Source organism: Larimichthys crocea, chromosome XXII, assembly GCF_000972845.2.
Source record: "Larimichthys crocea isolate SSNF chromosome XXII, L_crocea_2.0, whole genome shotgun sequence".
NCBI classification, from domain to species: domain Eukaryota; kingdom Metazoa; phylum Chordata; class Actinopteri; family Sciaenidae; genus Larimichthys; species Larimichthys crocea.
The window spans coordinates 4,143,545-4,156,179 of NC_040032.1; the positions used below are offsets into that span (position 1 = coordinate 4,143,545).

Here is a 12,635-nt window from a genome sequence, read left to right on the forward strand (position 1 = left end):
AATTTGTCTGTCTGAAACATTTCCCTCACATTTAACACATAGTAGGGGTTACACAGAGTCAAGCGTATGTCTTGAAGTCACTGTAAGGACAGTGTCAAATCTTAGATTGTGAGAGACACTGACTTCTGTGTGTTTGTGTTTAAGGAAACCAGGCCCCATTCTGATCATTACTATGGAAACCAAGGTCAGAGGATAGGGCTTACTCACCGAACACAACAGATAGGTACATAATGTAGAAGTTTCTACAGAGTCAAATAACAATGTCGGAACACTAAAAGGTAAATATATGTTCAATTGGCAAATGCCTTGTACTGCAGATGCATTGATTATGTTGGTTTAGAGTAGTTGTGTCACTGTGATGAGGGCATATAAGTGTATTGATAAATCCTCCATTCTGCTCGATCAAGCTTCATTAAACTTTTGGGCATAAGAAGTCTCAGACTCCTGTGTACTTTCTCTCCACTGACCTTAACTGACTGTTGATGAATAAAATACACCACATCAACAACTGTTACCTTCTGAAAGAGTGCAGTATTTTTGTAAGGAAATGTTACCATTATTTTCTGAGCCCCCGTGGTTTCTGGAGACTTCCATTACTGAAGTGGCCTGGGGTGCCTGTGCGTCTAAAAGCTCCATGCAGCATGCTCTCCCATCAGACTGACTGCCTGCAGGCCACCGTGAGGTCACATTGAAATGCATGCGTGGCAAAGCAGATAGAGACACTGAAAGAGAGAAGAAGAAGCGAGAGAGGGAGAGGGAGGGAGAGAGAGAGAGAGAGAGAGAGAGAGAGAGAGAGCAGGAGGGGACAAAGGAACAACTAAAGGACAAGAGAGAACAAGTAAGCTAGAGAGAAACCAGATGCCAGCAAGACTAATGAAGAGTCTGTACCATTTCAACATAATGTGCAGCTGCTAATCTGGAGCCTGACTGCTATTCTCTTCTCTCTATCCAAAATGCTGGTCGGGGCATCAAGCAACAGCTGCTAATGGATGCATGAGAACTTACAAATGGAGACTGTGTAATGTTCAAAATAAACAAAAAAAATCTAAAAGAAATACTCACTGGTTGGCTGATTCTTTTTTTATTATGTGGTTTAAATTACTCAGTTTATATTACTCACTTTTATTTATTTTTGACGCGTGTGACCATATTACAGTTGTGCAGAATAGTACGCTACCGTATGTTGTTGATTTTTAATTGGCTAATACTTACCTGCAACAACTGAGTCTCTTAAATCATACTTGCATCATATTATTATCATATTAACGGTAACTTAGGTAACGTTTATGACTCACCGCCTAGAGTACCTGTAGTGAACAACTTAACAAGCACCATTTCTAATTAATTTTGACAGCAATGGCAGCAGGCCAAAGGAGACATTCATATTCAAATACTGCGGCACCAAAAGAGAGAGAGAAAGCACTTGTTTTTAGAAGAAATGGGGGGGTTTATTGTTATAAGAGACCAATTTACACTCAGATTGCTGCAATAGCATAAAATATTTCAGTTCAATTAGCATGAGGTCAGTCAGCCCCAGAGGGATGAAGTTGATCTGCAGCTATAATACCTTACACACTGAGTAGCATGTATAGCACAACCAGTTATTGTATAGTGTAATAACGTTTACTTATGCAGTGAAAAGCTGTTGACTTGGTTTGTGTATGTATAAAAATGTACTGCATGTTTGTGTTTGCTTGTGTACGTGTCTGAGCTTGTACATCATTTCTGTGACTTTTTAAAACTTATAAAACAAAGTTTCACCATCTGTCATCTTAAGAAAAACGTAGCAGGCTTATACAACAGGCTGGCAGTAAGTGTGTGTGTATGTGTGTGTGCGCATATTACAGTAATCAGAGTGTACTGTAAGTGCCTCCCTTTGTGTATAACCATGCCAGGCTGTCAACCACCTTCACGACAGCTTTGTTCCTGAGCAACCATGTGAGGGATTTACGGTGAGTTGGTCAGTCTTGTTTGCTTACGAGACAGAACAACTTCCCCCCCAAACAATGACGGCTGAGCCCCTTCAGTTTCTACCACCTTGGCCTTTTGATGGAAAGGCTTGTGAGACAGAAAACATGGAAACCTCAGCCAAGCATGCGAGCTGGTTTTCTACTCGATTAAACTGGTTTCACGGAGGACTCACGTGTACTATCGATTGACTTGATGGACTTGCTGTGGCTCCATAACCACAACCCAGCCATTCATCTAGTAGTTATGTACTGTCTAATAAATAATGTCTCGCATTTTCCAAACATTTATTTTCTGTCAATGAATATTCTATTAACCAGTTGATGGAAAACTGTTACATTGCATTAGTGTTTCAAACAGCCCAGTGACAGGTGGGTTTTCCAAAGTGAAAAATCTGTAGTGTTAGAAAGTGATAAATTAAGCACCAAGAGCTATGAGCTGTTTAAGCTTGGCTGTTTCATCAGTGCATCCATGAGCGTTTTGACAAGTTATTACTAAAATTATCAAAAAGAAGGTTAAGGATTATCACTTCAACCTTTAGTAGACAAAAAGATTCAAGATAAATGAAAGATCAAGGACTCGTGCATCAAGTGTCTGGCGATACTGATCAGATTATATTCTGTTCTATTTTAGCGACCCATAAAAAAAATAATCCTGGATAGTCCCGATATCTAACAAATGGCTTGGGATGTCTCTAGTAAATACCAGATCAAATAATTCAATAGTAAAAACGTAGTTTTTCACATAGTATACGCTAAATCTAAAAAAGTAATCACTGATGTTTGCAGAAGATTTTGTATATTTTACATATTATAGCAATAAAAAAAATAAACTGCTGTTTTCCTGGAAGAAGCTAGTGTTCATCTGCCAAGAAAAATAGCAATTAAACTCCACCTTAAATCAAAGCACCAACCTAAATACTTCTGACAGCAGCCTCTTGGCTTCTTTACCACCTTCAGTACCTCTGCTGGGTTAGACAGATACACCCTACCCGACAGAGAGGGAGGGTAGAGAGACACTGAGGTAGACTGGAGGAGAGAGGAAAAAGTTAGAGAAACAAGTCTGGAAAAAGAGACAAAGAGAAAGAACGAAAAAACAAAGAGAGTTAATCAAATGATTAATAGGCGGCGTAAAATGGAGTCTATCCAGCAAACAAACTGCTGTCGAGCTCACACTTTAAACCCACTGAGAAGCTCATTGTTTCTGTCTTCATTTACAGTTCTGTCCTTGTTTTAAGCTTTTGCCATCAAATTAGGGAGTCATGAATATTTCACACATATTTCTACACATTTATGCACTCTGGATCTCACACTGTTGTCCTCAATTAATGGTTATTTCTCGTATCTATGCTTTCTCTCACAACATTTTTAGAATATTCTTTCTCTAATGGCCGTTGAAGCTTCAAAATAATAACAGGTCTTCCTGTTGACACATAAAGAGGAGCGATTTGAGCATCTATCAAACACAGTCAGAATCATGTTGGTCCCAAAAAACTACAAATCCTGTATCAAAGCAAGGCATTGCTTTGATAATTAAGAGAATGTGCTGTTAATACGAGAGCCTGTTTGATCTTTGCCTCTTCTCTCCGTGCCAGACTCGAGTGTCATATCATTTTCCAACACATGCTCACTTATTTCTATGTGTGCGGGTACACACACACACACAGACACACACAGTGATCCACTCTGACGCCTCAGTTATCTCTCCCTTACATCTTATGGCAGCTGCTGGAACTTTGATTTTTTTTTTCTTTCATATTCTAGTCCTTGTAGACTCTCCACGGGAGTCCCCTCTTCTCAGAATATAGCACTTTTAAGTAATTTTGTCTCCATATTTTTTGCTTTAAAGAATGCAGGATTGAATTGTAACATTTAACATCTTGACCATGGAAAACTTGCTGTAAACTATATGAGTTAAGCTATCGAGGAAGGTAGAAGTTCAAAACCAATCATCTCACAGACTGAAACTTTCCCTGATCCCTTTCACAAAGACTGAGTTATTTATTTTTTATGTCACAATGAATAAACATAAATATATATAAAATACTTACACAGCAATAAAACAATGAATCAATGTCAAAAAGATAATATGTGAGAATATAGCAATGACTGAAAGGGCATAGGCTTTAAATCTATCTGGAACTATAGATTATATAACACATTCTGACTTCAGTGATCCTTAGTGTTTTACTGTAAATACACACAATTCATCCCGTTGTGCTGCTCCCCTGCTTATGGCATTCACGTACACACACACACAAACTTAGCCAAAAACTTTGGAGAACCTTGGTGTCCACAGGCGTAGCTAAGTCATTCCTGCTTGTCTGAGTGACTGATTGCATTGCAGCTGATCCCATCCATCCAGCTCTACTGCAATATACACTTTAAGTGAGAAGAGCTGGCCTCTTCTCACTTCTTTTCCCCTAAAACTGGTATAAAATAACAAAGAACTGTTGTTTGTCGTTAGAGTGACTCATTGAAATTTAAGATGTTTTTTTTTTTTCTTTCTTTTTTTTGCCAGTTTAAGTTCTTACAATACATCAATAAAATAACACATCATCATATTTAATGATGCTTGAAGGACAGTGCCGTGTGTGGGAAGGCGTTGCGTGAGTGTACTACAAGCACCTTTTTGTGACTTTGGCGAATGCGTGTGCTTCATCTTCAGGACGGGCATCTAACAGATAGTCTTACCACACTCCGAGGCCATTGGCAATCAGATGTTAAGTGGTCTCAGCATTATCTGAGCCTTAGCAAACAGTTTGGAGTCAGCTCAATCAATCCCCCATCCATCCATCCATCCAGTGCAGAAAAGCACCACCTCTAGCTTACGGGGAGAAGGGCCCCGAGGAAGGGAGTTCACCAGCATGGCAAAAAAAAAAAAAGGATTGAGTTTGAGCCAAGAAGATAGTCCTTACAGAAAAGTATCTGGCAGGAGAATCCCCTGTGGACCATCTTGTCACCTAGCGGAAGTGTTCAGTGAAATTGTACACTATTTATTTCAGATCAGCTATGTGTTGTGGCTGTGGTGTAGTTCCCCCATTTTTATGGAAGATCTGAACTTGCAGATCTGAGATGTCATGTTGCACACAGTGCAATGCTTTAGGCGAGCCAGGAAATGTTGGCTGCTGCAGTTTTTTAAATATTATTTTTGCATAAATTTGTTTCTTGTGGGAGAGAAACTAATTAGCTCATCGTTTAAAAAAAGAGAGGGGGGGCCTCGGCATGTAAAATCAATGATGATTTGTGCAACAGCTTCTCAAATGGCGATGCAGTGGGCAACATGCTGATAAAGGCTTGCTGTGCATGAAAGTGCTTGATGGATTGATGAATAGATGGATGACCACAAGTAGCATTACCACCCAGAACATCCCTCACACAACAGAGGACTGAAGCATATGCAAGCAACTACTGCTTAAACATAATATAAAAGAATGCCAAAAAAATCTACTTATTTAAATTTAATTCATAAATAAAGCAAGTAACACTTTGTGCCACTTTCCCTGTTGGCGACATCTAAGCATCACTTTCCGCTGCCAAATCTTTAGACTACACCCTAACATAAGGAATATTTAATAGATGTAATGGTCTGCTTTTAATGAAATGGCACTATACTCACCACTCCACCAGACGGAAAACCTGTTAAGCCTAAAGAGAGACAGAAGTGAGAGTGCAGAGTGGATACAGATATAGAGCTATAATTAAAAGGCTTTCACACTGCCAATGTTGATGTGATACACTGCAACATACAAACGCTCAATAATGCTGCGCAAATCCCTTCACGTAATGTAAAAAAAAAAAAGAAGCCAGGATAATCTGTTTGCTGATCACTAATGTAATCACAACAGAGATTATGTTTCCCCTATGCTGCCTGTTAAAACCAGAAAGAAACAAACGAAAAGAAACCATAATGATGACTGGGTCCAAACTGTATTATTAAATATGCAGATGATGTTACTTCAGCTATATAAGGCTCTTTGGCATCAGCATAGAATATTTTGGTGCCACGTACTTCTACGATGACCTCAGTCCATCATAGTCTGCACTGATGAAATCATTATTTATATGAATGTCAGGTAAATTAACCATTACTAGTCTACTATCTATGAACAGATATAAGCATATGAATGCAGAAGTACTGACCAGTGAGTGGGCTGTTTGCAATAGTCAGTGTGGAGAGCAAAAGAGGCCATCATCTAATGAAGTTATCAAATTTATTTATTTACTTACATTCATATGCAGATATCTGTTTACAGAGATTAGCAGAAATGTGTCTTTCTTGTCATTCTTGCGGATCAAGTTGCTAATCGGACTACAGAGAAAGTCTTAGTCCGGATATCAAATCAAATCAAATCAAATCAATTTTATTTGTATAGCCCAAAGTCACAAAGTACATTTGCCTCGGAGGGCTTTACAATCTGTACAGGGAGTGACACCCTCTGTCCTTAGACCCTCGGTTCCAGTGAGGAAAAACTTGCCCACAAAAACCCTTTTAACAGGGAAAAAAATGTGGAAGAAACCTCAGGAAGAGCCACAGAGGAGGGATCCCTCTCCCAGGACGGACAGACGTGCAATGGATGTCACGTGTACAGGACAAATCAACACAAACATATTGTACAATTACAATGACTGACAAAATGACAATGAATCACAATGAATGATAAAGATGATTACAGTAACAGATAATAGTAACAGTAATAGTGACAGTAATAATATATGTAGTGGGCGTCGTGCAGGATCACAGCAGCAGCCACGATCCACGAGAACCTGCTTGACGACAGAGCACAGAAACTCCGGGAAAGTTTGGTTAGTAACATGCATTAATGAGACATGTCCACAGATGGAGAGATGGAGAGAGATAGAGAGAGATAGAGAGAGAGAGAGAGAGGGAGAGAGATAGAGAGAGAGAGAGAGAGAGAGAGAGGGTTTTCGGTAAGGGAGATGTGTGCATCTTCAACCAATACTGTGCCTGGCTAGGCATAACCCTGGGTGGGGGGTGGAGTCCCCCGGCAGTCTAATCCTATGACAGCATAACTAATGGATGACCTGAGCCAGCCCTAACTATAGGCTTTATCAAAAAGGAAAGTCTTAAGTCTATTCTTAAAGGTGTTGACCGTGTCTGCCTCCCGAACCCAGAAAGGTAGTTTGTTCCACAGAAGAGGAGCTTGATAGCTGAAAGCTCTGGCTCCCAATCTACTTTTGGAAACTATAGGAACCACAAGGAACCCAGCGTCCTGAGAGTGCAGTGTTCTAGAGGGGTAGTAAGGTATTATGAGCTCTTTTAGATACGATGGTGCCTGACCATGATATCCATTTTCCAGATATCCACCGGCTACACCGGAAGTGCAGAAACATCGGCTATTGCCTGCAGAGGCTAAATTGTCATCAGACAATAGTTGGTGGGTTCCGAGATTGTGTTCCTGGGGAAAAATGTGGGCACAAAACCTTATTTTCCTTTAAAATGAGTCTCTGCAGGTCTAAAGACTGAAAATTAAAAAAAACATTTATTGTGAGGATTAAAAAGGAGAGAGAGAGTAACACAAGGCCATGGAAAGAGACAGCAGACAAAGAAGCATAAAAGGTAGATTTTATGTTTAGATCCTGTCAAACACTGTTACCTGCCTTTCTTGTCTCCTGACTTTCAAAGCCATGGGAACAAGGGAATAAAGGATTTTCTTATCTTATTAGCCATAAGATAATATAAGATAATATGAGATAATGAGAAGTGCCTCGGGCATGACTCTGCCTATATGTAAGTGCTCTCTCTGTGAAAGAGTGGTTTTCTTCTGCTTGTTGTAAGTCCTACAGAGTATAGCGGCATACACCCTTAGAGACCCTGAGAGGCTCCTCAGGTTGTTTCTTTCAGAGATCATGAGGTTGAATCGCCGATGGGTAATTTTGCTGAAGCATTTGTCCTTATCAAACATTTTGCATTGCGGCCTTTCTTGCTCTCTTTTGAAGGTTGATTTGCCTGAGGAGCACAAGGCTGACATGAGTTCAATTTGCTCATCATCCTTTTTTATTGCCGACGGAGAAAAGTGTTGCATCTTCAACATTGCACCAATCCATGAAGTTAGAAAACCTTTTGTTCAGTTAAACCAAGGACATGCTTCCGGCATGTGTTACCACATCTCAGAATAAAAAGGGTTTTGTGCCACTTTTATATAATTTGGGAGCACTTTTTATACACTGATTTATGGTAAATATATGGCTCTTAATTATAGCTGACTTGTCGCTTCATGCTTCTTCCCCACCTCCTCTCACCCATTATTTCCCTCTTCTTCTTCTCCTGCAACTTTCCACATCTCCATATTTACGTTCCCTTTTAACTTCCCTATCTGATGAGTCTGCTCATTTCTGATTCTTTCTGTCACCACGGTTATTTTCATTTTCATTTCTGATTTCTTCTCCCCCTCAATTCTGATTGCACATCTCTCTCTTCCTTCTATCCCCCTTATGTGCATCTACCCATCTCCATTTCATTTCCACCACATGTCCTTGCCACTACCGGGCATCCCTCACTCTTCACTTGTGACTGCCCCTGCAGGTATTCCTTCCAAGATGAGGAGGACATGTTTATGGTGGTAGATCTGCTCTTGGGAGGAGACCTGCGCTACCACCTCCAGCAGAATGTCCACTTTTCAGAGAGCACTGTCAAACTCTACATATGTGAACTGGCCCTCGCCCTGGGATACTTACGTACCAAGCGCATCATACACAGGTGAGATGTTTTCTCTTAATTAGCTCTGAATGTTTTTAGTTTAGTTTATAGTATTGTATATTATTTAATAACCTTTAATAATGCAGAGAGGCGGGATTTGCTTTCCTCTCTAGAAATAGTCATTGATTATTTATTGTTTCCTTCTCTTTCCTTCTCTCTCCCTTGTTTTTACCACCGAGTTTGAGCATTAAGTAGCCCAGTGTTCTTTTCTCCTTGGCTGTCCACTTCTATATTATTTTATAATATGACTGCTCCACCGCTGTGCAGAAAGGTCAAGCTGTCTTGACATGAAGGTCACATCTGACACAACAATTTATCCTGAGCAGCAGACTATGGCCATCGTGAAATGCACCAGTTCTGTCTACGCTGCTGAGTTGATGCCTCATTTCATTTGTAAAATGCAGGTTAAGTGCTTTTAGGCAGAAATAGCTGCAGCACACTTGGCCCAAGAAAGATATGGCTCCTGCCCAATATTTTTATTTTAATTTGTTGAAGTGACTCAAAGAGCTATCCTGTTACAGCCAATGATGCTGCCAAAATATGTTTAATACATCGACAGAGGGAAAAGTTAAAAAGCTGTCCTTCTTTTCATGAGGCAATAACCCACTGACATGTCCTTACTGGAAACACAGAACAAATCTACCTCGTTCCTAGAGAGGCAATGCAGATACAGTAAATGATCAGCAGAGCAACCTTGTCTCATACTAAATATTTTCTAATTTGCTCTGCCAAATACCCTTTGAAGAAAATATGTTTACTATATTTACTCACATTTGCTCATATTGAAAAAAAATGGAATTATGTTTCTGTTTGCAAATCTGTTATATGAACATAATTTGTAGGAAGACTTTATACAGAAACAAATACTTTGACTACTATCCGCTACCAAAGCTCAGCCATATTTTTTTTGCCTTTCAATGACTCTTAAATATACACAGTACTATATGTGCATACATTTCTAGCATGGATAACTTTGCTCCGATCTCTGAGGCACTATGATGTTCATATTCCATCCACGGCTTAGACTTAACTCCTCCACTCTGGTGACTGAGGTAAACATAGAAAAAAAGATCATGACTAATAGGAAACATCACTGCAATAGAGAACACTCATTTATCAACACCCTCAGGTAACAAATTACGCCATTTAATGTAAAGCAGACTACTTGCTCCTGTACATACTCTTAAACCTCTAAAAAGAAAGAGAGGGGGTGAGAGAGAAATAAATGGGACGGATTATTAATTTGCTTATTCACTCCACTGAGGGATATGAATATTTAAAGCATGTTTTCTATTTCAGTGCCGGAGAGGACAGACTTTCTACTTGATGTGCAGGTGTTGGGGGCGTTTGTTTAGACGGAATCAACATCTTTTCAATCTGCATTCATTAGCTTCAAATAGGAAGAGGAGCTGAAAGTAACTCTCAGCTCATTTCTATGGAAATTGAATATATAATTTCCTTGGTCAGATGTGAACGTGACGACTTCGGTACAGCGAGTGAGTGAACTTAAAGACTTCAGAATGTGTGTGGGTACCCGTGTATATGTGCCTAAATGCAGGATGTACACGTTCTCCTTCCGTTGGTCTTTGATGATAATGAGGGAAGTAATCATGATAATGACATTAACCACATGCAACATGACGATACAGCAATTATGTTACTCACAGGTGTGATCAGATCACGACCGAATAGACTTTCCAGTAATTTGATTCAGCTGATGTGTGTGTGTCTGTATATCACTCCACTAGTACCAGAAACAAGTCTTCCCTAGCACCTTTCTGTCATAGTCATTCACTTTAAACTCAACTAAGGACTGTTCTAGTCTAATAATTGAATAAGATGTTTGATAGGAGCTTTGAAGGACAATCAACCTTGTTACCAGGTTTTTAATTTATAATGCAATACTGAATTTATTAGAGTAGGAACGTTCCTACTTCTAATACCTAGTGCAATGGAAAAAAATGTGCTCCTGTGAGGTGCAAACTTGTTTTTATAGAATAAACACCTATAAAAAAAAGTGTGGAAGTAACCAAAAGCTGACTGGAAAAGATTTGGATAAGAGATTATTTGTAGTAGAGACGATGACATACAAGAAGGCATCATCAGTATAAAAACTGAGATGGCAGTGCTCAGTTGGAATATAAATGTTATTTATGTGCAGAGTAAATAGTAAGGGGGCTAATATTGATCCCTGTGGGATATCATGAAGATATACCTACCTATAAAGGAGACTTAATATAAGAAAAAACTAGCAACAACTTGAGTCAAATTCAGTCTTCATCTGTAACTATACGGGGATCCATAATAACATGACAACAGCAGTGACACGACAACCGACATCTTTGTGCTCAGTATTGCTAATTATTTTTAATAATGAGCTCTTGGCAAATATGAATAATCTCAGGGGAGGAGGACAGAGCATCAATGAGGTTAACAACAGCAGTTCAGCTTATCTTGACAGAGCCTGGATGGAAAATTAAGCAGACAGCAGCGTCATCATGGTGAGCCTCACAGCATAAAGTATGATGCAAGGTGGAATTAATTTCATTACTCTGTTATAAAGTGGAAATAGATTTTACTTGAAAGCAAAAAAAGTACAGAAAATCAGTGTTAATAATACACACGTTAATGTTGGAGTAGGAGTTATTACCCAGGAAATTTAAAAGTGGATAGGTGATTTAGGTTTATTACAACTTTGATCTTACTTTCAGTTTCTGACCAACATCCATTCTAAGTCACTGTCTAAGGAGAGGTCCACTGTCTCAGACTTTAAAAACCCCTGAGCTAAACTATTTTATTTTTACAGCAAGCATGATAGGCCTGTGACAGGTGCTTAAAATGGACAGTTTGGGTAAAAATTTCCCAGATCTCAGCAATAAACTTAGTGAGTACAATATTATTTAAAATGATGGCCAAAATTCTCTATATAACAGAAAAACCCTTGTTAGTAATGACACTTTTGTGCATTAAATTAACTGTAATCAGCATCCTGTTGCTTGCGCCTGCCTTGCAGCTAGTAGAAAGCCGTTGTTAGTTTTTGTGGTGGGAAACACTTCCATGAATGGAGTGTGTATTTGCTTTTTTGAGACATCACGCCTCAGAAGACGATCAACCTCACAGGTGTCATGTATCCAGTTTAGCGTATTTCAGACATGGTGTTTTTAATCCCAGGCTCTCTGAGGAGTTTGAATTATTAACACCAGAATGACTCTCTATTAGATGACATCTTTAGAGACTTGATGAGTCTGTCCAAACAAGTGGAAAGATAAATGGCAAGTGTGTGACAGGGGAAGGCATACATGTGTCTATGTGTGTGCGCACGTTTACCATAGCCTCTTTGACAGCAACAACAATAACCTGAATCCTCAGGTGCATTTTTGGCCTCCTGGAATCCTCGTAATGGAAAGACTTAGATGATGTCAGCCATATTGCTCTTAACAAGTCAATATCCCTCACTGTTTTATTTATAAAACACTGCCCATTAAAGTGTTTAAGGGACTAATTGCTTGCTTCAAAATGACAGATGGATAGAGGACCTTAAGACAGACCTCAGTTTATAGTTAAAACGGACATGGACACAAGAATCAATGTGTTGCATGAAGTTCAAACTGTCTTTAAAATAGATTCTCAGTATTTAAATAGTGTTAAATATTGACTAATTGAATAAAACCAAAATAAAATAGTAGTAACTTGGTTACTGTTGCACAGTGTGCTCTTATTAGTTTATAGAGTATACGAGCTTTGTCTGAGCCATGCATTTTGTATCAGCTGTGCATCTGTACAAAGTGGATTTGTCACTTTAACATTGAACTTTTTTATAATGTGTTGATAGGTGGGCATGTGACTTTGATTAGGCCAAAATAATTTTTAACAAATAGGAAAACTCTAAAACAATAATAAAAGTATTGTCAAATGATTTTTTTTTTTACAGTGTTTCATATCTCAGT

The 12,635-nt window shown here is 39.0% G+C and overlaps 1 protein-coding gene across 3 annotated transcripts in view; it reads left to right on the forward strand.

Annotated features, from left to right (window-relative positions):
- Nucleotides 1–12,635, forward strand: part of stk32a (serine/threonine kinase 32A) — a 62,824-nt gene that overhangs the window by 14,108 nt on the left and 36,081 nt on the right. For all 3 annotated transcript variants that reach the window (XM_010729342.3, XM_019264540.2, XM_019264539.2), the window contains one exon: nt 8,515–8,688. In XM_010729342.3, coding sequence (XP_010727644.1) covers nt 8,515–8,688 — 174 coding nt within the window. The remainder of the gene's footprint in view (nt 1–8,514; nt 8,689–12,635) is intronic.